The sequence below is a fragment of the Gobio gobio genome (genome assembly GCF_949357685.1).
Source record: "Gobio gobio genome assembly, chromosome: 10".
NCBI lineage: Eukaryota > Metazoa > Chordata > Actinopteri > Cypriniformes > Gobionidae > Gobio > Gobio gobio.
Genome location: NC_137116.1, coordinates 44863782 through 44891584, shown reverse-complemented (window position 1 = coordinate 44891584; position 27803 = coordinate 44863782). Strand labels below are relative to the sequence as shown.

General features: G+C 37.9%; 1 protein-coding gene across 1 annotated transcript in view; it reads left to right on the top strand.

Moving 5' to 3' along the window:
- Window positions 1-27803, top strand: part of notch2 (notch receptor 2) — a 61529-nt gene that overhangs the window by 17956 nt on the left and 15770 nt on the right. Inside the window, exons 2-15 of the mRNA XM_079827759.1 lie at window positions 2684-2765; window positions 19843-20108; window positions 20332-20673; window positions 21922-22044; window positions 22350-22583; window positions 22700-22855; window positions 23021-23206; window positions 23321-23434; window positions 24942-25055; window positions 25226-25459; window positions 26246-26356; window positions 26876-27068; window positions 27322-27467; window positions 27550-27663. Of these exons, the coding sequence (XP_079683885.1) occupies window positions 2684-2765; window positions 19843-20108; window positions 20332-20673; window positions 21922-22044; window positions 22350-22583; window positions 22700-22855; window positions 23021-23206; window positions 23321-23434; window positions 24942-25055; window positions 25226-25459; window positions 26246-26356; window positions 26876-27068; window positions 27322-27467; window positions 27550-27663 (2415 nt within the window). The remainder of the gene's footprint in view (window positions 1-2683; window positions 2766-19842; window positions 20109-20331; window positions 20674-21921; window positions 22045-22349; window positions 22584-22699; window positions 22856-23020; window positions 23207-23320; window positions 23435-24941; window positions 25056-25225; window positions 25460-26245; window positions 26357-26875; window positions 27069-27321; window positions 27468-27549; window positions 27664-27803) is intronic.

Here is a 27803-nt window from a genome sequence, read left to right as displayed (position 1 = left end):
ATAGCCTATTAAAGCAAGTTCTCTTTCATGTCTTTGTGTCGAAATGAATCGTTTCTTCGATGCATCGCGATGTAGATGAGGACGATCAGGTATCGGTTCAGTAATAGACCATAACCGATTATAATGTACTGACGCTTTTCTGCCGTCATTTGTCACGTACATGCGCTGTCGTGGTAGCACACCATGGCAGAGGGAGGAGAGACGTGAGTGCGAGTAATTAAAAATGCTCCAACTACTTTTATGAACAACCTGGTAAGCACTAGGGTTGGGTACCGAACTTGGTACTTTTAAGGGCACTAGAGCTGCAACTAACGATTATTTTTTCTGTCGACTAATCTAACGATTATTTTTCCGGATTAATTTTATGATTCTTTTTTACTGATTATTGTATTTCAAAGAGGGTAGTGAATTTGTATATTATTTTAACATGAAATCAATGAATGATGACAATATTAATTGTATTTCAGGAAGGGTAGTGTACATAGTATGCCATTTTATAATGAAATATATGGACACAAGAAGCATTTTAAACATCATGTATAATGATACTATTCATCATAAAATGTATACAGAGTAGGCCTAATTAGGAAAAGTTGTTTACTACAGTAGTTGAGTATGATTTACTTATTGATTTGTGTCAATGGTAAACGAAAATGCACTTGTATTTATCTGCAAAAGGTTCACATACAGGAGCTTTCAGCATAGTTTTAATGTATAACTAGTCGTCTATTTTGAAGATATACATGTGCATAAACAACGACTAAAGCTGCCAGAAGTTTTTGCCCAAATTTCAAAGACATATTTAAATGATTAAAGCTAGAGGCATATCTTAACTTATCTTAACATGTTACTTTAATCATGTAAACTACCTATATACAGCATGTTATTATGCAGACGTACTGGGGTCGGAGAAGAACACTTGAAAATGTGACCGTCTGTTGCAATACACGCGCCACGGTTCAGCTGCGCGAGACGGACACTGGCAGCAGGGTTGCCAGGTTTTCACAACAAAACCCACCCATTCGTTACTCAAAACCAGCCCAAAACAAGCACAATCGCGTTTCGGGGAGGTTCTCCGGTAAACATCGCGTTCGGGGGGTTAAATATGTGTTTTTTTTTGCAGGGCTGCCTGCTAAAATTCTCATTCCCGGGCATAAATATCACATAATTGGGATCGCTTCAACCCGCGGACATGAGACACAGCCCACGGCAACAGTGTAGAAGTAGCCCAATTCGGCTGAAAAAACGCGGACTTGGCAACACTGACTGGCAGTGTGAAAGCTCCCGCTCTCCACGCGAACAGCTTCTGCTCTGCCACCGCACGCAGTGTGAAACCGGCATTACAGAGCGAACAAAGCACAGTTTTATTCGGCTTCTGTTTGAAGTACTCCCACACTTTTGAATGTCGCGGTCTGGCTTTATATGATAATTTATCATTTTCACTATGCCCAGGAGCAGAAGCTGCCATTATTCTAGATCTTCTGTTCTATTCTAGAACGTAAATAATGTGCCGCCGACGCGTCGACGCATTTCACGCACGTCAACGTATTTTCGTAGTCGACGTCATCGGTGATCGTCATACAGTTATGTAAACATCCCAAAAGTACCGAAAAAAGGTACCGTTGGGTACCGGTACCGAATTTCAGGTACCGGTACCGATACCGGTTAAAATGTGAACAGTACCCAACCCTAGTAAGCACGACCTGGAGAAGACACGCGTTGTGTGTAAATCATGTTACTCACAAATAAAATGTGCATGGGGTAATAATACCACTAACTTGAGAAACCACGTCAGCCATTTTCATCGTGAGCTGTTAATGCCTGTCAGTGCCAAGGTGGACCCAGCTCATCCAAAAATGGATCAAATCATATCAATGTTAGTGTTCTTAAAGGGCCTGTTTACACCTGGTTACTTCATGCGTTTTTACAGATCAGATATCTATCTGATTTATCGAAACGATTTCATTTACATTTGGTCACATAAATGTATCTCCGCAAAACGGACATAAATCCGATCTCCAATTCCCGCACTATATGCAGATTTAATGGAGTTAATGTCACCGAAAACAAATACGAGCTGCATTTTATTAATTTCAAAATCAAAGACCGCAATAGGAGAGAGCGCGGCAACAGCACTGGTAAGGTCATTCGGTTTCTTTACTTTTAATGAATTTGACTGTATGTTGAGCACCTGCGACTTGAACTGAACTGCCACATGAACTGATCTTTTCTTCCGCCTTAATAACAGCTACAGTGTGAAATAAACAAGATTGAGCATCTGAAAGTGTGTTAAAAGATACAGTACAACTTACCGAAATCCGTATTGTCATATGGAATAGCTCAATCAGTGTTTCAACCGCAGAAAGATGTCAGTAAAACAGCTTGTAAACAATGTCATGTAATGTCACATTTACCTCAGAAAAACCATATCCAGTGTCCATAAAGTCCTTAGTCAGCTAAAAAAATTAACTCTAGAGAGGAGCATTTTGATAAATATATGCACCATATTACATATTCATAATAATTTTTAATGTTCTTCAATATTTAATGCATGTTTGCATTAAATTAAAGATAAAATTTGATTTTATATTTTTATTTTTTGTCATTATATGTACATTTAAATTAAATATTTGTACATCATTTAACACGATATATTAATTTAAGTGTTCATGTTTCTTCACAGCTCTGCAGTGTGTGGATCCCGTGAAGCCCTGTGTGAACAATGCTACCTGTGTCACCTTTCACAATGGAACAGGCTACTGCAGGTAAGATTTAAACTCCACTGTCTGAAGCTCAACGAGAACTGGAAAAATCCAGTGGCGAGACTGTTTTGCACAAAGCTGTGTTGCCTAAGTTCATTTCTTCACAGCAGTAATGAAATTAGATAACCCTAAGTATTTAATATTGCCAAATATGCTCTCCTGACAGAGTTGGAGTCCTCCCAAATACATTGAGAATTGTGGGTCTTAATGATTGCTTTTTATGTGTGTGTGTTTTTGCATTTAAAACCGCCTCTGAGTGTAGGAAAAACTATGCAAAGTGTATTTAAAAAAGACGAGTAACAGTTGGAGTGGAAAAACGGTAAAATGTATCCAATTGTTGTGGTTGCAGAGTTTAAAATACAAACACACACACACACACACACAAGTTTCCTTCACTGTTAAATGCCGGTTCCTTTACTGCTGTTGTTCATTGAAAGCTGCTTGTGGCAGCTTGTAATTGGGCTTTTTATGCCGTATGATTGAGGGTTACATTTATTGCTTTGCCCAAAATAAACACTTGCTAACAAACCTATCATATTACATTTCTATGGGCTGTGAAACGCAGAGGGACTGTTTTCCCATCATTGAATGAATCCTCTTCCTACAATATACAGCCACAGAAACAAATTCTGCATGTTTTACATCACCTTGACAATATTTTGCCCTTTGGGTTTGGGTTACAGTAAGTACGCTCCTACTGCCGCATCTCCAGACTTAACAACCTGAAAATAACAAAGAAATAGAAACCACATCTGATGGTAAAGCTCAGCCTTGCGGTAAATCAGGACAGGAATGCACAGAAAACTTACCTCAGCACCCCGCCAAGGACAAAATCTTCAAAAAATATTTGAGACATAAGTGGAATTTTGGCTAGGAATTCCTTGGCCTCTACGGAATGAAGTGACATTTCCCAGGGTCTGTAATGTGCAACCAAAAGTTGCAACCTTGTGATTTTGACAAGAAATGTTGCCAGGAAAGTGGATGAGTCAGGCCTTCAGTACAGGTTCAGATTGAGCAAGATAGACATGAAATAACCACAGATTTATCACACTTATTGTTCATACAAATAATCCACCACATCCACCTCAGACAGACTTCAGTGTATCTGCTTTAGGTATTCATAAGGACACTGTTAACACTGCTTAGTGTGTGTGGACAGAATCCTTGTCATAGCGACCGAATCTTAATGGTGGTTTCTGCGGAAACACATCAACAAAATGGCTTGTGAACAATGTCACTTAATGTTGGTAGCCAATGTTTACAGTTTGCTTAGCCATGAAAACACTAGAGAGGAGTTGTAGGCTATACAAACATTTATGTTTTTATTTGAGTGTAATTATTATATCTGAAAATAAATAGCAGTTGAATCTAATAGTTTCAGCTCTATTGTTGATTTTAACCTATTTAGTTAAAAATTTGGATTGGTGCATCTCGTTATTTTATTATTCAGCTTTGTATTGATTTTTTTATATTAAATGTGATATAGCACAGATAATTTTGTCTTTAAAGATTTTGAGAAACATTGAAATCTGGCTTTTGATTGTACTTGTAGACTTTGCTATCTTGGCAAGTCTGAGAACAGTTTTATTTTGATCTGCTGATATCAAAGTTTTTCTTATTTATCTTTATCTGGAGTTTTAAAAAAATAAAATTTAGCACATACTGGATATTTATTTGATACCGGAATCACTGTAATTTTAACACTATTTATATAGTACTACAATATTTATTAATAGTTTCATTTAATTTTATTTTAAGTTCACTTATAGCTTTTAAAATAATTGATTGATTTTTTTTATTTAATACAAAATTTAAAATAACAACATTTTATATTGGCCATAACATGAAAATGATCTGCTTATTGGCTTTGGCTATGTTTCAAATATTGGTGCATTTCTATTAATTTCCTAAACTCTACCCAACTAGTAGTTGAGAATCAGATGTCAGTAGCTCTGTTAACTCTCCATTTAATGTGATCACTATAAAACTGTTTGCACTTGCGATTGTTTCTTTTCTATCGGTAAGGAGGGAAGGAGATTGTTTAATGTCATTAAAGTAAGTGTGATTTGTTGCTCTAAAAAAGTTTTTGTCAGGTTCTTCCACTTAACTTTCTGGCATGAAAACCAAAATGTGACCTTCACAGGCTGACATGAATCAGGCACACCGGTTGCCGCTGGATTCGACAGCCTTAGACTCTCTACAGCTCAAGTTCTTGAATTCTTTGAAAGTTCATCTCGGCTTGACTTTTTCAAGAATGCAGGCTTTCAGCAACCTGAAATGGCTGCCTGGGTGTGCGTGCGATCTCAAAATGGAACAGGCTGACACAAGGTACTCTCAGGAGTTACTAATACATTCTGTGTAGGTGAGGTGACACCCGAGAACCAAAGTCAACAAGGTGTTTTTTAGTCCACCCCCCCCCCCCCCCCCTCTCTCTGCCACTGAGAGCTCGGTACAGGAAGAGCAGTGTGACAGAGGTTGGCAGAGCAGGGTGTGTGTGAGTGGTCAGACCGGTGCGTCTGCAAGCCTCCAGCCAGGGTGTAAGAAGCAAGCTGTGTCACCTGTGTGTCTTTGTAATTTTTTGGTGTGTTTTGTGTGCGCATGTGCGCGTCTGTCTAGTTTCATATGTGTATGTGTGTGTGTGTGTGTGTGTGTCATTGCACTTGAAAGTGTTTGTAGTGTAGGAGAGAGACGCGTGAGGAAGCCTGCAGGATTTTCACTGCAACACCACAGTTTTAAAGCGCATTACCTGTAGAACAAAGAAGAATCAGGTATGGATCAGTATGGTCAAATAGTTAGCCAAAACCTGAAGTCATGATGAAATAGTGATGCAAATAAGTAGTTTATCTGGATTTATTTAGCCTTTAAAGGAGATTAATTCAGAACTGCAACTCCTTAGAGAAGGTTTTACAGTAGCTCTGCTGACAGTCTGAAACTTAAATCTTTATTTTTATATTTTTTTATTTTAATCCGATAAATAAATGTAAATTATGTATTTTTATGGCTGTCAAAGTTAACAGCTCTGGAACAAAATGATACACTATACAAAAATATGTAATTACACTGTAAATTCTCTTCAGGCTATCATGGATTTTTTTAGGATGGGGTCCTTCACAGAGGAATCAAGTTTGAAAACATCTGGTTTAGACAATCTCCTAACGAATTGATTTTTTGAAACTATGTGCACTATCGTTTAAAAGTTTGTCAGATTAAAAAAAAAAGACAAAAAATGAGAAATTAATACTTTAATTCAGCAAGGACATTAAATTGATCAAAAGTGACACAAAACACAGTTAAGGCCCTTTCACACTGAGTGTAACGGGATAAAGTAAAGCGAATCACAGCCGATCAGTGCTTTCACATTAAGGGTGCTTTTCCATTTCTAGTTCGGTTCATTTGATCCGAACCAAGGGCAAACAATTATACATTGTAGAATTTTTCAGCTTTTTTGGTTCCTTTTCACACCACACTGATTGCTTTGGTCCGAACCAGTTGAAACGAACCAAAATGCAGTCACATGACAACATCCACATCACTCATTGGCCATGGCGTATTTCCTAAACTGCGACTGCGCGGGCTGGTTTTGTCCCTGGCCATAATCTAGTACATTGTTTGTATACACCACAATATGCAAACAATACATTTCTATAATGAAGCGCGGATACGGCTTGAAAACAACGTTCTAATGCACTGCAAACGGCGAGCGCACATCGCTCGTCACTTCAAGCGAAGATTGCACTGTTCTTGTGAGTTTTCGAAAGTTGGGACCTAATATGGTCATCAGGCCAAATTTCTATGAGGCTCTGCACCTCCTTACTACTCCAAGTTTGCCCGCGAGCTGCCATGCTAAAGTGCAAACTGTCAACAAACACTTCCTCATCACATAATGCACAGCGCAGCTGACTACGGCGGCTGGTTTAGTCCAATAATGATCAGTACTTTTTGCAGTTGGGTCTGTTCGAGGTCGGATCACGTTCTCACCACAAACAAACCGCTCCAGAGTTCATTTAAAAGCGTGCAGAGACCACCTCTTCAAGGAGTTCTCAGTACGCTTGTTTGGTCCGCTTTTGGTGCGCACCCGAGTGCGATTGCTGCTTTCACACCTGACCAAACGAACTGCACCAAAGGGGAAAACAAACTCTAGTACGATTCAACCGAACTAAATGAGGCAGGTGTGAAAGCACCCTGAATGTGAAAGAATTGATTGCCACTAGGGATGCACGATATTGGATTTTTGCCGATATCCGATATGCCGATATTTTTCAACTCATTTTGGCCGATATCGATACCGATATATGTTTATTTTTTCCCTTTGTTTGGAAACCACCATTTTGAGCAAAAACTTTTTTTTTTTTCATTCTGGTTTCAGATTTCTGAGGTCTCCTTACTAAAAGGAGACTTGTTAAAGATAAGTAAATGTTATTTTTATAATAAGAGTATATTTTCTATAAAAATAACAATAATAAAATCAGTGATTTTTCATCCCAGACAGATGCAGTTGTAACCTAAATATTTTATTTTTGGATTTAATGTTTGTGCACATGATGTGGGGGTGGCAATCAGTTGATTCTGTATTTAGCTTCAAAAAAATATATATATATTTTAGTGTCTTGGATTATTTTTCATCATCCATTTTTATAAAATTTTATTACAGATTAATAAACTGTATATAAAAGTATTTAATTTACAAGTGTCATGCTTGTGCTTTGACATCATTACTGCTTTATTTATTCAGAAAAAGAGGTAACTTCTATTTATTTGGGTATTCTACTTTTCATTTTATTACTGCAACAACAACGCCCCCACTAAATATAAAGATATATAAGATTCTACCGGGCGGGCACTAGGACCGGAGGAGCTTCAGCTGCTGTGGAGGCTGCTGCGCGCTCGCTGGAGAGTGGGGAGACGCGTTTGTGTTTGTTTTGGGTTAGTTTTGTTGTGAAAACTGGCAATCCTGCGTTGATTCACAAATTCAAGGCAGCATTTAAAAACTGTCAATATAAATCACCATACATGAAATGTATTTGCTTGTTTTCATTTCAAGAATGACCACACAGCTGACAAGATCTTATTGCTATAGCAGTCCTTGCACACGTGAGTTATTGCAAGCTCATATCAACACTTTATCAAATCGACAAGGCATATCGGCATAATTGCCGATTAAATGCCGATTTTTATATTTTAAGCATGTATCGGTTGATTCCGATATCGTGCCGATAATATCGTGCATCCCTAATTCCCACGATAGATGATGCTGACCGAGAATGCATTTTTCCCTTGTGTATCTATCTCGTAGGTTTTTCAATTTGGCTTTAACCTCGTTCGTTGCACAACATGCAACAGGAAGGGTGCTTTCACACTTGGTTCAGCGTTCATCATCCAAACGAACCAAACTCTGACGTCAATCGAAACCGGGTGCGCACCAAAACTGCTAGTGTGAAAGCACCCTAAATTAAGATAAATAAAGTTTGGTACTACACCAGTAACACAAACTATCTATAATGCTTATGAGACCTTACGAGATATACGAAATATAATCACAGCTGGGGAACAGATGCATTAAGCTGAAGCTACGCATCACAATTCATGAGATTATTACTGGTTTTGCTCAAAACTCACTTTAAACCATCATCGAGGGCTTGTAATAACATTCCGATTGCGATCTAAAGTGGATTTTGATTATATAACGGGCAGATATGCATTATTTGTAGTGTTTTATAATGGACTGAACGCTACACCTGCTTAGCATTTCTCATGTTAACATCCTTTATTGTAATGAAAATACCCAGAGCTGCATAAAAAAACATACAGAACATACAGTATATCATAGTAATCATATATGTATTTGGCTTCATGTTTCATCTGTAGAAACGTTTCTCTCAGATTATATATATGGAACTGAGAATGAGAAAGTATACAGGACGTCGTCATCCGCAAGGACAGGAGTTGTGATCACGTAATATGATTGAAAGAGCTAGAACGAATGAGCGTACGCTGTCCAAGCTCTTCAGATCTCATAATTCAGTGGAAAATGAATAGAAATTATATTCTGTATAAAGAAATATGAGAATAAATCTGTTCTCAGACACCAATGATAACAAGAACTCAACATCCATTCTCTTCCGGAATACTTTTATTCTCTGTTTACATTGGTTTTCAAAACAGCGCCACCAATCTCACCCTTTTGTGCAGCAACAGCGGCTCCGGGCAAATAAGTGCAGCCCTTGTAAGGATAAAAGACTTCTATGAAAAACATTTAAAAAATCTTCCCGACCCCAAACTTTGGAACGGTAGTGTCTTTTTGCACATTCCTACCTAAAGAAGCGTGATTTTAGGTCCATATCAAGTCAAAGATTTTGCAACTTGCAAATGGATCTGCACTGATCTGAGCCAGAGCGAGTGAGTTAGCAGTAAGAGAATAGCTGTGTGTGTGTGTGTGTGTGTGTGTGTGTGTGTGTGTGTGTGTGTGTGTGTGTGTGTGTGTGTGTGTGTGTGTGTGTGTGTGTCTGTGTCTGTGTTTTGAGAGCAGAAGTGAGACTGACTGAATACCTGAGCTCACTACCGCTCTCTGCCCAGAATCTTATTTTCCCTCCTCCACATCAAACAAGATCTCTTTGTCTTGGCCTGCGTAAGGGGTGCAAACTTATTAATTTTTTACCCCTCACTTCCTTCCCCCCTCCCTTTAGCCATTCCTCCCCCTCTCGGTCGGAAGGGAGAGTGGAGTCAGGTTGGCGTTTGTTTGATCTGACAGGTAGAATGTGCCTGCAGGGAGAGAGGAGCTGTACGGAGATGTCTTTTAGCGCTCAAGAGGGTGAAATCGGAGATGTGTCTGCCTGTTGGTGAGAGATGAGGTAGAGGAGGTAGAAAGAGAGATTACCCTGTCAATACACTCTCTGTCAATCATATCTCTCTCACAGTCCTTTTTTTGCTTTGTTATTTCATTGTTACTTCATCTCTCTCTCTCTTTTCTAATCTTTGATCAATATCACCCCTTTTCTTAACATGCTGTATTGTTGTATTTTTATTCTACCTTTCTTTTCATCCCTGTCCTTCTTTCACCCCTCTCTCTCTCTCTCTCTCTCTCTCTCTCTCTCTCTCTCTCTCTCTCTCTCTCTCTCTCTCTCTCTCTCTCTCTCTCTCTCTCTCTCTCTCTCTCTCTCTTTCTGTCTCTCTATGTGCCTACAGGCTGGGCTGATTTGTTTCAAAGCCACATTCAAAGTGTAATGGCCCCAAGAAAAACGTCTGCCAACCAGAAGCTCTAGTCATAAAATAGACAGAAAGAGAGAGAGAGAGAGAGAGAGAGAGTGAGAGTGTAGGCGCTTCAGGAACTTGTACCCAATTCTGTATATAACACTCAAGCTAAAGTCAACAACTCAGCTGTGTGTGAAGAGTGGCAAGCAGAGGCTGTGATTTACTCAAACACCCCCATGCATACGTTTAGCTATGACCTATCTAAAGTGAGTACATGGCGTAAAACCTTTTGCTTGTATTTGTTTTTATATGTGACCCTGGACCACAAAACCAGTCATAAGTCGCACGGGTATATTTGTGGCAATAGCCAATAATACAATGTATGGGTCAAAATGATCAAATTTTCTTTTATGCCAAACATCGTTAGGATATTAAGTAAAGATCATGTTCCATGAAGATATTTCGTATATATATAAAAAATGTATTATTATTAGTAATATGCATTGCTAAGGACTTCATTTGGACAACTTTAAAGGCGATTGTCTCAATATTTTGATTATTTTGCACCCTCAGATTCCAGATTTTCAGTTGTATCTCGGTCAAATATTGGATCTTAACAAACCATACATCAATGGAAAGCTTATTTATTCAGCTTTCAGATTATGTATAAATCTCAATTTAAAAAAAAATTTACCCTTATGACTGGTTTTGTGGTCCAGGGTCACATATATGCTCAGTACAATATCAGTATTTTGCAAATGTTGATACCTGGGCTGGGTGACAATGTGCTTCTATTTGTTGTTGAATATGATTTTCTTTTAATGTTTTGGATTTTTGACTAAATTTGTGCTTTATGTATGGTGGGAATTGAATTGTCATTGAAGCTCAAAAAGTATAGAATATTTTATTTTTATACTAAATAATTTTTTTATGACCATCAGATGACAATGGCAGAAACATTTTTGTTACAATGTAAATCAAGTTTGGTTCATTTTTTTAAATTACTGCAGATGTGCACCATTCAGTTTAATCCTGTTATGAGATTAAATGCAAATTATTGACATTAAATATAAATAATAATTGTAAAAAAAATTTTTTTTAAAAATTGCATTTTGAAGTGAAAAAATGGTGTCCTTTAAGAAAGTTGTTTTCAGGTTTGTGTGTCTTCTGAGAACTATTTTGTCCCCTAGTCTAGCTGAGTAAACCTATACACTCACTTATAGTTTACAGTTATATTTATTCATTTGGCAGACACTTTGATCCAAAGCAACTTTGCAGCATTACTAGCGCCTTGTTTACCATTTGAACTAAACAGTTTGTATGCTGTTTAATACTTTCTGCCTTATCCCAAATATCCACATGAACTCACTTGTATAAAAAAAATGAAGTTTATCACACAGTAAACATACTACCTCTTTCTTTCTCTCATTTCTTTGCACAGATTGCTACTAAGCTTATTAAGTACAGTTTGATTTCCTGTAGTCTCAGGCCTATTTGTGTAAGTGTGAATGTGGGTATGTGTTTGAACCACACTCTCATATGAAACACTTTATCATGAGAGGAAGTTTCTCATTCTTGCCAGCTAATATAAGCGAACAACTGCTGCAGGCCAGAAGGGGCCTTCCCAAGTCAAGCAGGACCTGAATATATTGAAAACATTCTCACAAATGTTTCCTTTCGCTGGAGGCCTCGCACAATAGTGGGAAATGTGGCAACCAGGTCCTAAACCCACGACACACCGTGCTGACAAGTAGAGCTGAGTGACAGAACGATGACATGATTATGAGAACAATGACAAACACACACACACACACACACACACACACACACACACACACACACACACACACACACACACACACACACACACACACACACACACACACACACACACACACACACACACACACGTTTGTTTTTGTGAAATGTGAGGACATTCCATAGGCGTAATGGTTTTTATACCGTACAGACCGTATTTTCTATCCCCTTACACTGCCCCTGCCCCTAAACCTAACCCTCACAGGAGACTGTGCAGTTCACTTTCTGTGAAAAAAAACTTGTTCTGTATGATTTATAAGCATTTTGAAAAGTGAGGACATGGGGAACGTCCTCATATTTCACCCTCTTTTTGTAATACCTGTGTCATACCCATGTCATTATACACATTTGTGTCCTGATATTTCACAAAAACATGCCCACACACACACACACACACACACACACACACACACACACACACACACACACACACACACACACACACATAACTTGGGGTGTTAACAATGCTGAGGTATTAGGTTACCCAGCTTACAGGTTTGTCTGTGATTTCTCTGATATTTTGTAGTCTTTCCTATCTGTTGTACTGGGGTGGAGGGCGATCTGGGTTTCTGACACAAAGGTTGTGAGTTCAATCCTTAGCAGGACCTTATCAGCATTGTGTCCTTGAGAACGGTACTTAACCCTACGTTGCTCCAGGGGAACCGGCCCTACAATTACAGCACCGTGAGGCTCTTGGAATGAGAGCCCTCTGGTAAATGGCAAGCAATTAACTAACTAACTACTCTGAGAGTTAGAGCGTGCTAGCATTCCATTGCATAAAGGACCCTGAAAAGTATAGTGTAGGAGTTGTTCATCTGTGGATAGTACCTTGTGTTTGCTGTTATCGAAATACGAAACAAACATTTGCATTCTCCTCAGCTACTCACCCAACAAATCAACAAGTAAGATTAAGACATTTGAAAATGTTTGGAGGTCACATGACTTTCTAAAATTGGCCTGTTAAATCAAGGGAATAGTTTTGGTTTGAACATTGGGGGGGTTGAAGTGTGAACAGTTTTAGTGAGGTCCCAGGCCGTGATTCCTCGTGAGATGCATTTCTAATGTACCATGATTGGTACGTGAGATGTTTCTAACTTATACTTGCCCTTATGAAAATGTATCATACTTCTTGTAATTGTTTAACTATATAATTTGTTCCAATAAGGATATAATTACAGGTAAGACCATTGATGCCTCCTCATTGCCATGCTTAGACCAATGTTGACTTTTTTTTTGTGCAACTTACACATTTAGAAACTATAGCTACACCATACTACACAGTTGTAATATAAATAATATATAGTAAAATAGATTTCATTAACAGATTATCTATTATAAATTCTACAAGTTAAAAACTTACCACAATAAATACAAATTCTAATATGGGTGGTCATGAGTAGTTTAAAAAGCTTTCTAATTTATGTTGGTGCAATATTATGATTTTCTCCTCTTTTCATCAGTCTTTTTAGTTTATATGGCAGTTTAGATCATTTTTGACTTTCTCTATAGTGTTTTAAAGTTGTAAATTCTCAATAGAATTCAAATGAATTCTTGTCCTGGAAAACCTTGAAAACCTGGATTATTGATGACAAATTTTCCAGTCCTGGAAAACACATGGAAAATTAGAGAAAAGTTGAGATCCAAACTGCAATTGCAAGTTATAAAGTCCAATTCTGAGGAAAAAAGAATGCGACAATTTTCGCGGTTATATCACAAATATGTAAACTCGCAATTGCGAGAAAGTCAGAATAGAGAGATAAAAAGTCACAATTACCTTTTCTTTCTATTCTGTGGTGTAAACAAGCTTCCATAGTCATAATGTATGATTAAGAGCTCATATTGAAAAATGCTGGATTGTTAAGTAATGGCAATAAACTGTACGGCTTTTAAAGACTTAGAAAGCAATATTTGGCATGATCCTTGTCTTTTATTCCCGCCGTAGTAAAATTCAAAATGTCCTGGAAAAGTACTGGAAAATGGTTGCTGAAAAAGAGTGGGAACCCTGAATATTGGGGTGTTTATACCATGGTATAAATATAACCGTGGTATAAATATACTTGCTAGTTTTGGTTATTAGGCTCCCCCCCAAAAAAACTAGGGCCCTATGTTAAATGATTCCATCTGTTAACCTAATGGTGGTAAGTCAGCTCTTTTGGTAAAGTCATCATCGTGTACATGGGCGTGTTGTTGACCCCATAACCTCCAGGGGATGTATAAAGACCACCTTTCCTGTCATCTAGAACAAAGACTTCTGGGTAATTGCAGAGAATTATCTTATTTTAGGGAAACCGATGTGAATTTTTTTCCTTCTTTTTACAACATCCGAAAACATCAGCATGATTCATTAGTTCTGATTCATTAGTCCCCAGGTTTCACAGACAAGGCTTAAACTAGTCCCAGATTAAAATGCATGTTTGAGCTGTTTTAACTGAAAGCAACTTGCACTGACATATCTTAAAATATGCCAGTGCCATTTTTTTGTGTCAAAATGCACACCAGTAATGTTTTTTTCTAAGGCATGTTTATAAAAACTACTTCAATGTCCTGATTGAACTAAGGCCTAATCTTGGATTAATTAAAGCCCTATCTGTGAAACCAGGCCTTAAGGTGTTTAATGTTTTACGATTTTTTTAATAGTAATTTAACACACACACACACACAAACACACACACACACACACACACACACTACAACACACACACACATTTTATTATTATTATTATTTTTTAAATAGTTTGTTTTTTTAAATAATATTAAAATAATTACTTTTAAATTATTTATATATTACATTTAAATGGGTCCATTTCTTTTGTGTTCTTTGCCCTTTGCAGCTGTGGATTTGTACAGCTAAGTTTTGTTAAGTCCAGATTTGTTCAGTGTGTGTTTTGCTGTTCAGACTTTACACTAGCACAATGAAGCTTTTCATCAAAGCACAGACAAAAATGGTACAGTAACCGAGTGAAGTAAAAAGAAAGAGACCATAGAAGAGAGCAGGAAAAGAAAGAGCGGGGGAGGAAGAGTATATTAAGGAGGAGTATATAAAGAGCAGAGAACCCTTCCTTCAGTGAGACATGCTGTTTTCAGATCAGATTTATAGCACATATGTACTCGAAGTCACGCTCGGTCATACCACAGCACTTCTGCCTACTCCACCCTGCCCTTCTTCTGTACTCCTCTTTTTTTGTTTCTTTTGTCCCCCTTCTCAAAAAAAGGAGAGACAAAACTCGCTTTTACTTGTTTTTTTTTGTGTAACTTTTACTTGTTTTGCTTGTTACTCTTTCTTTCTTTTGTTCTTTCTTTCTTTCTTTCTTTCTTTCTTTCTTTCTTTCTTTCTTTCTTTCTTTCTTTCTTTCTTTCTTTCTTTCTTTCTTTCTTTCTTTCTTTCTTTCTTTCTTTCTTTCTTTCTTTCTTTCTTTCTTTCTTTTTCCCTTTCTCGTCCCTCTTTGTGGTTCAGCCCTCCCTGTCTGTGTTACTCTTTTCATTTTGCACCCCTCCCCCCTGCCTCCGCTCGTTTTCCCTCTGTTTTTCCTGTGGTCGTTCAGCTTTCTAGCGAAAATTAGAGAAAGCCAAGGATGTAGAGGAGGGCTGAATGCTTCTATAAATACGGCCAGCTCTTCCTCAAGATAAAGAAGGGAGTAAGGGTGGGAAGGAGCATTTTTAGTTACCTTTTGTGTGTGAGGTAAACAATTTAAAATTTGCGCCCACTTTTGGTGAAACCCACTCGACCCTCGGCTGGTTTCGATTAGATCATCTCAGTACCGTGGGGGTGGGGGGCAAACTCCAAGGTGGCGTTTTTTGCGCAAGGGAGTGAGTGAGTTGTAATCAAATTCTTGATGAGGTGCCTTGTAAAAATATGAGCTAGAAAGAGTTTTTCCCCCACCCAATCACCCCAGGCCCCGTGGATGGGACATGAAGAGGTCAGTGAGCCAGAGAGAGAAGAGCGCTAATATGAACCATCTGTAGAAATCTGACACCTCGGGAGAAAGAGTGAGAAAGAGGGGGAGACAGAGGAAGGGAGAGAGAAAAATGCATGAAGGATAACAAAGAAACCTATAGATGAGTTTAGCTGCCAGAACCATTCTTTTGTAGACGTTTGGTTTTTAGATTTGAATGTTTGTGTATATAAATCACCATGACTGGCATAAATAAATCCAATAAAGCTTTGTGCTTTGTTACTTTTGATATGAAACAAAGTCTCAGAAGTAATTTTCTAGTCAAGTCACCTTTATGTATATTGCGCTTTATACAGCGATAACAGGAAAATTATTCAATGATTTAAACAGAGTTCATTTCGGCAGAAGTCAATTTAGTGTTGATTTAGTTCTGTTGTAAAGATCATCAATTATTAAGTTAGTTCATTTAATTTAAAAAGCAGTTCTGCACAAAATGATGTTATCATCCAGCTCAGTTCAGTCCATTTCTGTGCATTTCATTATGAAATTCAAACAATAAATACAGTTTTGGCGCTTAATGTGGTGTGACATATCTCTGTAGCGCCTTAGTTCACGCAAACCGGCAGTGCAGTGCGTATGTGAACGGATCACACTCTTCCGCGTTACTACTATTTACTGCACTTAATGAACATCAGAATGTATGAAAGATACAGTACAACTTACCAAAATCTGTATCATGTCACATGTAATCGCTCAATCATTGTTTCAACCACAGAAATGCGTCAATAAAACCCGCTTGTAAACAATGTCACGAAATGTTACATGTACCTCAGAAAAGCCATTCAATAAACATCATTTATTTGTAACGATTTAAAAAAAAAATAATGTTAAAGAGTTATTAATTTAATTACATAGAAAAACTCTAGAAAGGAGCATTTTGGTAAATATATGCACCATATTCATTATATTGTTTCCTATTCATCAATATGTAATATATGTTTGAATACATTTGTCAAGTTTTTATGACAGCCACCATTTAAATGTGTATATTTAAAAAAAAACTAAAAAAACTAATTGGAGTTGAAACATAATTATGTAATTGTTAGTTAGTATTGTATTGTTATTATTATAAAAACTTCCTTGTGTGTAATTTTAGTGTTTGCATACAAATCAGTTAATTGTATCCTTTAATATCATAGTAATGTAGTACCAACTGATTCCTTTTATAGTTTACAGCATTAGTTGGGAGATTTTTTTCTTTGAGAAAGTTTTCCATGTACTGTAACTGATATATATCCAAATTAATTGATATTGAATCCAATAGAATTGACTCGGAATCGACTCGAATCACAAGCTTGTGAATCGAAATCAAATTGAATTGTGAAATTTGTGTCAGTACCAAGCCCTATTTATTGTGTTTAAAACCAGGGCTATAATACCTGCAACCCTTGAGAATAGAGATTGTGGTCTGTCTGAACAAGTTTTTCCCTGGTGAAATCAAAGGGGAGATAAAGCGAAAATCCCTCCATGTCTTTGAATGGTATGAAGTGACACAACTGTCTGAAAGAGGCCTGCTCCCCTGAGTCCAGGCTGTTTGCTTGTGCCGGGTTTAAGTGTGTTTGTTGTTGTTTGAGTGTCAGCACCGCTGTGATCTCGTGACCAGAGGGTCGCTGTGGGTGTATTCTTACTCTGAGCACAAACTCACACACACACACACACACACACACACACACACACACACACACACACACACACACACACACACACACACACACACACACACACACACACACACACACACACACACACACACACACACACACACACACACACACACACACACACACACACACAGCTGGAAAACAGTGTCAAATCACACTTCTGCAGTCTCACCAGATGCAGGCTGTGGAGTTTATGCCATTCTTTCACCCTATTTTATGGTGGGCTTACAAATATACAGAAGATAGAGAGGGTGGGACAAAATGCATGAAGGATAACAAACATACTTGTTTGATGAGTGTGTGTTGAAGTGTAGTGTAAAGAAATTCTGTGTTTGTGTGCAGAGTCCAAATTTAACACCACCATGCACAAATGCTAGAACAAATTTGCCCTTTTAAGTAAATTTGAGTAAAAATTTGGCAAGTAAAAACATTACTATCCAGTTGGATGCCAATTTTATTTAAAAGACAAACTTCCACATTCATGTCAGAATAAATATTTTTAGATTGCCATTAGTTTACCATCCTAAGTACGCTATGTGCTGACTCATCTGAAATATTCCTTTCCTTAAGCCACCAAAATAAAAATATGAGGAACAAAATCACGATGTGCATCATGCTTTTGCATTGTTTGTCACTAATATGCAAGCAAATTTGTCCTGTTGTCATTAATACAAAATAATTTTCTTGATGAAAATATTGAAAAATACTATGTCATAGATGACGGTCTTATCATTTCACCCATCGTTGTATAATTTTGAACCGTGTGTGGTCGAAAGAACTTTGCAATGATCCTGAGCCAAGACTTCTGCAACAGTTTGTATGTGTGTGTTCTGTGTATGATCTTAGGAGACACGCTTTGGGCAGCGGGTTGTTTGTAATCTCAAGTAAGTGTGTATATGCAGTCATACGGGCGCAACTACACACACACACACGCACACACACACACACACACACACACACACACACACACAGACGCACGCACACACAAACACATTGTCTAAGGGGCTTCTTTTATCCCTCATCTGTGTTACCTGACCGTCCTCTGGGAGGCCGGCACCTGCATGGCAGCAGGCCGTAGTGTGTCATAAACAGAAACACTTTACACTGCACTGAAACTGAGTTGGTTTAATGTTGATAAGAACAAATGTCACTTTTCTTTCTTTGCCTCATCTCTCTCTTTCCCTCGATCAAACTCTCTTTTTGGGAAGTCTATATCTATGACTTCACTGGACCATTACAGTTAAATATTAGCAAGATCTAAAAAGTTCAGAGAGGGAGAGAGAGGGGTGGGGGTTGAATGGATAGAGAGAAAGAGACAGAAGGGCAGACAAGGTTTTTTTCCCCTCAATCGTATTTTGCAATCATGTAATTTCCTCTTTGTGAGTGCTGGTCATGTGCTGAAATTTCTGTGCAGTGAGGAGGCGGAGGAGAAATGTGTTTCACTGTCTTGTGACGAATGATGTGAAACTCATTCTGCACGGTTTAACATGTACTATTGCCGTCATTCTGTCCTCGTTGTGGCATCACATCCCATGTGGCATCTCAAGAACTCTGACAACAAGAAAACAGCATCTGAAAGCATAAATAGCGTCAGTTTTTTGATATGATATTGTCTTTTAAAGGGGAGCTATTATGTAAAATTCACTTTTACATGGTGTTTGAATGTGTCGGGCAGTGGGTGTACACAGTGGGTAAAAATCCACCCACTCCTTTTTTTTATCCCCATAAATCATATGCAGTGTCTCAGAACAAGCCGTTTGCAGTTTCTATGCAATGTGACATGACTTTTGTGGTTTGATTCATTTTAACAGCACTGTACAATGGGGAGCAGCAGCAGCTCATTTGCATTTAAAGATACATGCACAAAAACAGCATGTTTTTCCTTCCATTCAAAAATGGGCATTTACAAAATGGTAAAATTAATGATCTGTGGGGTATTTTGAGCTGAAACTCAGACACTTTCTGGGGACTCCTGAGACATATATTATATCTTATAAAAAGGGACATAAAAGGTCCCCTTTAACAAATGATTACCTCATTACCTTTATTGACTTTATTGTGCTCCTACACTCCTAAATTTTTAGTTAGGATTATACTCGTAGTAAAAATTTTAGATAGCAGGTCTCATTTGCACAACCTCAGATTTTATAACTGCGTCAAATTAAACGGAATATGCAAACACTGAACTCAATGTTTTTTCATTAAAATTTATGCAAATGTCAGCATTTTGTTTATTTCGTATGTGTTTGATCTGTTTCAATTATAATTCAGTTACGCATTATTATTTTTTTAAAGTCGCAATGGATGCTGTCTTGACACCATGCATACAACAGTATAAAATACCATGGTTAGGTATCTATTATGTTGTATGACTCTTCTCAAAACAATTTAATTAGATCGTAAATGATTCTCTTACAGACCCTGAATAATATTTGTGCCCTGTTTCTGTGTGTGTTTCAGGTGTGCTCCTGATTTCTTAGGCGAGTACTGTCAGCACAAGGACCCTTGTTATGTGGGATATTGTCTGAATGGAGGAAAGTGCACCGTGAGCGTAGTCGGTGTACCTGGGAGCCCCAGCTGCATGTGTCCTCTGGGCTTCGTGGGACAACGCTGTGAGATCCAGAAAAACTCCACCTGCTACCCCAACAACCCTTGCACCAATGGGGGGAAGTGCTCGCTTCTCCCTAACGACCAGTACAAATGCCTGTGTGCCCGTGGATGGACAGGTCAGATCGCCCATTTGCTTCCCATCTGTGTTTTTCTCTTTTTCTCTCTTGGAGACCCTGTTTGTGTATCTAAACAGCTTTTTTGGGCATTTTAGGATGTGAACATTTAAATGTGTCCATAGGACTTTTCTTTTCAAAAACAAACAACAACATTTTTTGGATGATACTCACATTTTGACGATTTTGTTGTTGTTTTTGTTCCACTGTGACATTATCTCCTCAGGTCAGCATTGTGAGCTTGAGGACACATGTTTGTCTAGCCCATGTGCCAACGCTGGTATCTGCCATGCTCTGCCCAACCATGAATTCTCCTGTACCTGTCCTCCTGGTTACCATGGTCCTCGTTGTCTCAATGACACTGATGAGTGTGCCATCTCCCCATCTCTGTGCAAGAACGAAGGCCTGTGTCTGAACACCCCAGGTTCATATCGATGCAACTGCCAACCTGGCTTTACCGGCCCCCACTGCGAGAATGTGTATGTGCCCTGCTTTCCATCCCCCTGCCTCAATGGTGGAACCTGTCGACCGATGACGGACACAACTTATGTATGCCACTGTCTGCCAGGTTTGTTCCCTCTGAGATTAAATATATAGCTATTTTGATCATAGCAATAAATTACAGGATTTGAACAGAAACTATTTTTTTTTTTTAAATGGAACTGAAACACTTTACTCATACCACAGCTCACCAGATGATTATGTTAGTGTCCACTTTAGCTGAGCCAGACAGAACAACTGATTTTCAAGCATTCAGTTGGAAAAATGCTAAATGTCACTGCTTAGGAAATAGAAGTTCCAATCATTTCACAACTGCATTTCACCCTTGGCTAAGCCTTAAAATGTTAAGTCTAGTTACTAGTTACAGTCAAAATTTCTAACTAATGCTTATTGAATAGCAGTCAGCTGGATTGCATTACTTTAGGTATTATTAAAGATATATATAGAGAGAGATAGAGAGATAGAGAGATAGATAGATAGATAGATAGATAGATAGATAGATAGATAGATAGATAGATAGATAGATAGATAGATAGATAGATAGATAGATAGATAGATAGATAGATAGATAGATAGATAGATAGATAGATAGATAGATAGATAGATAGATAGATAGATAACTTTCAATTCATCAAAGAATCCAAACAAAAAAATCCCAGTTTCCTCAAAAATGTAAGTAGCAAAAAAAAATTCAAAATTGATAACAGTAAGAAATGTTTCTTGAAGAGCAAATCATCATATTAGAATGATTTATGAAGGATCATGTGACACTGAAGACTGGAGTAATGGTTGCTGAAAATTTAGCTTTGCCATCACAGGAATATATTACATTTTAAGATATATTCAAATAGGAAACAGTTATTTTAAATCGTAAAAATATTTTACAATATCACAGTTTTTACTGTATGTTTGATCAAATAAATATAATTATATAAATGTTTGCTTATATCACTCCCACCAAATACAAGAGAAAGCTTCATTTAATCTCAGTCAAAACAAACTGTCATGTTTCTTCATTGAATCAGATGCTGGTTGTATCTGTATTTGTTTCGGACTACAACACGCAGAGATACTTTAAATTAACTTTATCAGTTTAGCATTTAAAGAGAGCCGTGCTGGCAAAACAAAGCAACAGGCCAAAACTCCTCTCTCACCTCAGGCAGCGAACACGAGCCGTGAGAAATGTCTGTTCGTGCTTTAAAGTTGAGTAATTACGTTTAATAATGCCAAAGCGAGACAGAGCACCTTTGTGTTAGCAATACCTGGGATTGAGAGTGAGTTGAGGAAATTTTCTCTCTGATTTTCCTGTAATCAGGTTTTAATGGAACAAACTGTGAGGTGAACATTGATGATTGTCCAAATCACCGCTGTCAGAATGGAGCCACATGCATGGATGGAGTGAACACCTACAACTGCCAGTGCCCACCTGAATGGACTGGTATAGAAATGGCTTTATATTCTTTTTGTGTGTTTCTATGCATGTTTGTTCCACTAGTATAAATGGCTCACAGATGTTGATTCCAGTTTCTTTCTTCTTTTTTTGATGATTCAGTCGAACTGATTCAGGTTTATTCACTGATTAATTGTAAAATTTGACACAATCTGAAATCGGTGAATTGTTTTTTGAATCAGGTTAATGAAACAAACCAATTCAAAGAAACTATTCCTTAGTTCGACTCATACTTTTCAATGCTGGCCAGAACCTTAGGTTAAACCTCATTTAAAATGTCCTTTTGTTTCCAGGTCAATTTTGCACCGATGACGTGGATGAATGCAGACTGCAGCCCAACACCTGTCAGAACGGAGGCACATGCAGTAACACACGCAACGGCTACAACTGTGTATGTGTGAATGGCTGGAGCGGCCCTGACTGCTCCGAAAACATTGATGACTGTGCAGCTGAGCCCTGCACCATCGGCTCCACTTGCATTGACCGCGTGGCTTCCTTCGTTTGCAACTGCCCTCCTGGCAAGACTGGTCAGTAAAAACAACCACACAGCCCAAAATGAAATAATCCATCTATGAAAAATAATCTGTTCAATGAAGTAGTACACTAAAAACATCTCAAATCAGCGAATATTTCTATTCTCAAGGTTTGCTGTGTCACATTGATGATGCCTGCACCAGTAACCCTTGTAAGATGGGAGCTCAATGCGACACGAACCCTGTCAATGGCAAGTTCAATTGTAACTGCCCCTCGGGGTACAAGGGCAGCACGTGTGCAGAGGATATCGACGAGTGTGTCATCGGTGAGACTGCAGGAAATTCTTACAACTCCCCTTTTCTCTGTCTGTCTGTGTTGCTTTGTATGTCTTTATTTCTCATCCTTTTCCCCTTTATACACACATTACAGTGTGTTAGGCATTTCACTTTCTTAAACTTTCTCTCTCTGACTTTCTATTTCGATCCATCAGGGCCAAACCCATGTGAGCATGGTGGCACGTGTAAGAACACGGAGGGCTCATTCACCTGTAACTGCGCTCCGGGTTACACCGGCCCACGCTGTGAGCAGGACATTAACGAATGTGGCTCCAACCCCTGCCTGAATGATGCCACCTGCTTGGACCAGATAGGAGATTACAACTGCATCTGTATGCCAGGTACTTGCGCACACACTCACACACACCGTAATCAGGTGCATGTTGAAACTGTTTTGGCTCCATGTCCTCATATTCATCTAGTGACTGTGCGTGTGTGGGTGTTTCCTCCCATAGGCTTTGAAGGATTGCACTGTGAGATTGACCTTAATGAGTGCGCTAGCTCGCCTTGTCTCAATAACGGTAAATGTCTAGACCAGGTCAGCCGTTTCGTCTGCGAGTGTCCTCAAGGTGAGTACAATGATTGGTGCATTGAACCTTTTTGACTCGGAATAGCCCACATTGTCTAACACAATATTTGAAGGCCACCATATAATACGATTTTCAGCTGTAATTATGACAAAGCTGCCAACATTTATTTATTACCAGAAACTAGGAGTGTCGATATAGTTAAATGAATTAACCATTATTCATTTAGTGATTTCAGAAGTTTCAAGAATTCAACTTTTCCATCACAGGATTAAATTATGTTCAATGTTCAAATATATTAAAACAGTTATTTTAAATTGTAAAAGTATCACAATATTACTGTTTTACTGTATTTTTTTTATCAAATGAACATAAGAATGAACGGTAACACTTTAGTGTAGGCTCCAATTTTCACTATTAACTAGTTGCTTATTAGCATGAATATTATTAGGATATTGGCTGTTTATTAGTACTTGTAAAGCCCATAATAATGCCTTATTCTGCATGCCCATATTTTACATCCCCTAATCCTACCCAATACCTAAACTTAACAACTACCTTACTAACTATTAATAAGCAGTAATTAGGAGTTTATTGAGGCTAGAGTCGTAGTTAATAGTTAGTTAATATAGTGAGAATTGGACCCTAAACTAAAGTGTGATGTATGAACATTATTATAATTTTTTTTTAACATAGTACAGACACCAAATGTTTTAATGATAGGGTGTCTTATTTTATTAATTTAATATATTAAAAATAATGAACCCTGACCCCTGTTTAAGAACATCTGGCCATAGCTTTAATTACCAGTATAAAGATTCTAGAGGGGAAATATTTGTTTATAAATTGCAGCAGTGCGAAATTAATCATATCATGAACAAAATGAACAATTGTGACCCTGGAGCCTCATAAATCGCACGGGTATTTTTGTGGCAATAGCCAACAATACATTGTATGGCTCAAATTTATCAATTTTTCTTTTATACCAAAAATCATTAAGTAAATATCATGTTCCATGAAGATATTTTGTAAATGTCCAACTGTAAATACATAAAAAATGAATTATTATTATTAGTAATATGCCTTGCTAAGGACTTAATTTTTGACAACTTTAAAGGCGCTTTTATAAATTTTGCCAATACCAATTTTTTGCATCCTCAGATTTTCAAATAGTTCTATCTCGGCCAAATATTGTCCAAACCATACATCAATGGGAAACTTATTTGTTCATCATCTTTCAGATGATGTATAAATCTCAATTTATTTTTGTGGTCCAGGGTCACAATTACCAATGCTTTCCTGCAAATCATAAAATCATCCACAATTACATGAACCTCTCATTGTATGGTCATCTAATTTGCATAAACTTTGTTGCAACTTCAGTTGCTACAGTTGCTCATTTCATTTAATATCTCCAAATCTCAGTGAAAATTTACAACGACTTGTCGTGTTATTGCTGTACAGAGTTGTATGTGTGGAAACTCCTTAATATATGCTGTGTTAGGTACTGTTCTTTGACATGATAATGAATGTGAGTGTTTGAACACAGGTTTCACTGGGGAAATGTGTCAAGTTGACATTGATGAGTGTGCCAGCACGCCGTGCCATAATGGGGCCAAGTGTCTCGACCGTCCTAACGGCTATGAGTGTGAATGTGCTGAAGGTATTTTGAAACTCTTTTGAAAAAATCACATTATTTATATATTTAAATTTAGAGCTAAACTGAATAATTAAAATACATTAGTGTTATTCATTGTAAGTTATTAGTAAATGTTCTAAGTTCTCACAGATCTTATTGTACTAATTCCTTGCCTTGTATGCTGTTCTCTTTAGGTTTCACAGGGCCATTGTGTCTGGAAAACATAAACGACTGTGAACCTAAACCCTGTCACCATGGCGATTGTGTAGACGGAATTGCTACCTTCTTCTGCAAGTGTCTCCCAGGTTACATGGGCCCCATCTGCAGCGAGCAGATACGAGAGTGCCAGAGTGACCCCTGCCAAAACGGAGCACGCTGTGTTGACCTGGTCAACATGTACCAATGCAACTGCCAGGCGGGCACCTCAGGTGGGTCTCGCACATCTTTACATCTCACAGACTCTTTAATATTTTTTTTATTACTGTCTAATTATGATTACAGCAAATTCTCTTGTACCAAAATCTAGTCTTAATTTAGTTTATCATGACCATTATCCACCCTTTACAATTACAGAGGTTGATTTTTGTCACTGTACATTTAAGATGTCTGCATGACCTCTGTTTTGATTGGCTAATCTCTATGTAAAGTATGTGATATGTGAATTTATGTGGTCATATTTTAATGTGCTCAAGCCTCTGGCATCAATAATGAATTTTGTTTAATTTCCGTAAGTAGTCTGGGCTTCTGTGTTGTGAGTGGTAAAGTATGTCTACATAGTGCATCAGACTCTTTTATTTAAAAAGAGTAAGAAAAGTCCTGTTTTCCTCAGTTACACAGTCCGTCTGACAAAACAAAGCTCCCTAAACCCCTCTGCTGGACACTTCCTCTTACTACACACACACTCATACTTGTATATATGGTATATGGGGACTCTCCATATGTTTAAAGGTTTTTATACTGTACAAACTGTATATTCTATCCCCTTACTCTACAGGAAGTGTCCTCATAAACCATGTTCACGCTGTAATACCCTTGTTATTGTTCTCATTTGTTTCCTCATAACCCGTATATACAAAAACAAAAAAAATGCTCTGAAAAAAAAGAGCCTTACACATTACACTTGTTTGGAAACTTTTCAAAGGCTGCTGTATAAACTGGATCAGTTTTATTTACCTGCCTGCATTTTCTTTTGACTGTTTTGTCATTTGTCATAGGCGTGAACTGTGAGATTAACCAAGATGACTGTGCCAGTAATCCCTGCCAGCACGGGACCTGTGAGGATGGGATCAACGAGTACAAATGTGTGTGCGAACCTGGATACACAGGTTTGTTCACGCACGTACATAAAATACACACATGCAAATGGGCTTCATTCATTAATCATGAGCAGAACCAAGTTGTGTGTAAATAGAACATATACATCATTATATAAATCTTATAAAAATCCTTGCTTTACCTTTAACACAACAGTTTACGCAAAAATGGATTTACAGAAATTCAAAATGAAGCCCAATGTGGGAGATTTTAATTTTGTTTGCTAGCTTCACTTTGTTCATATTCTGGCCTCAAAAATACAGTAATGGTCAGAATTTTGGCACCTTTGGTAAATATAATCAAAGAAGGCTAAATCTGCATTGTTTATCTTTTTGATCGTTCATTCAAAAAATCACATTATGAAATAAATGTTTTTCTCTAATACACATTGGCCAACAATAACAATTATTGTTACCTCTAGAAATTCTAAAATATATCTTAAGTGCATATTACTTCAATTATATGAATGCACTTGTTTTATTCATTAACTTGAATGATTAATTAATTACTCTTTCTCCTCTTTGGCTTAGGAGAACGATGTACAGAGGAGATCAACGAGTGCAGTTCGAGCCCATGTCTGAGTGGTGGGACGTGTGTGGACAAGGTGAACGGGTTTCAGTGTTTGTGTCCAGTTGGGACTCATGGTCCTCTGTGTCACTCAGGTGCAGACCACTGCAGCCCCATGCCCTGCCTGCATGGAGAGTGTATTGAACAGCAAGACGGGTAGGAACAGCCTTAATTTACAAAGCATTTTGTCAGTGTAACTGATAATGATTATTTGTAGTACAACCTACTTAAATTCCCTGTTGTATTCTGTAGAGATGCACTTTTTTGAGCTCTAAGCACCAAATTCATGACAAAGCGCAAATACACACTGCATTCTTGGCGTTGCCGTAAGAGGCACTATAACGTGCATTAGCATAAACTATCTGCTATGGCCAGTTGTCTTTTTCATCTGTAACTTATCTATTTGTAGGTACCGTTGTTCATGTAAGCGTGGTTGGGAGGGAAAGAATTGTGAGCGAGAGAAGAATGAGTGTCAGTCCAACCCGTGCCAGAATGGTGGAACCTGCAATGACCATCTCAATGGCTACACCTGTCTTTGTGCCCGTGGATTTGCAGGTAAAGGCGTGTGTCCATTACCTTTCAAAAAAAGATGTTTATTTCAGTCTCCCAACTCGCTGGTTTGCTCTGTCTCTTTCAGGTTTTAACTGTGAGATAAACATTAATGAGTGTGAGTCAAGCCCTTGTAAGAATCAGGGAACTTGTGTGGATGGCTTCAACAACTACATTTGTCACTGCTCTCTGCCTTACACAGGTGACACACAGTTACAGTTTAAAGTTTTACTAACATGTTTTTTTTATACATTATTTGAATTACAGAAGCAACTTTGCTGTCTGATTATTTAAGCTTGGTACAAATATTTCAGTCCCAAACTATATTAATGTTATAATTAT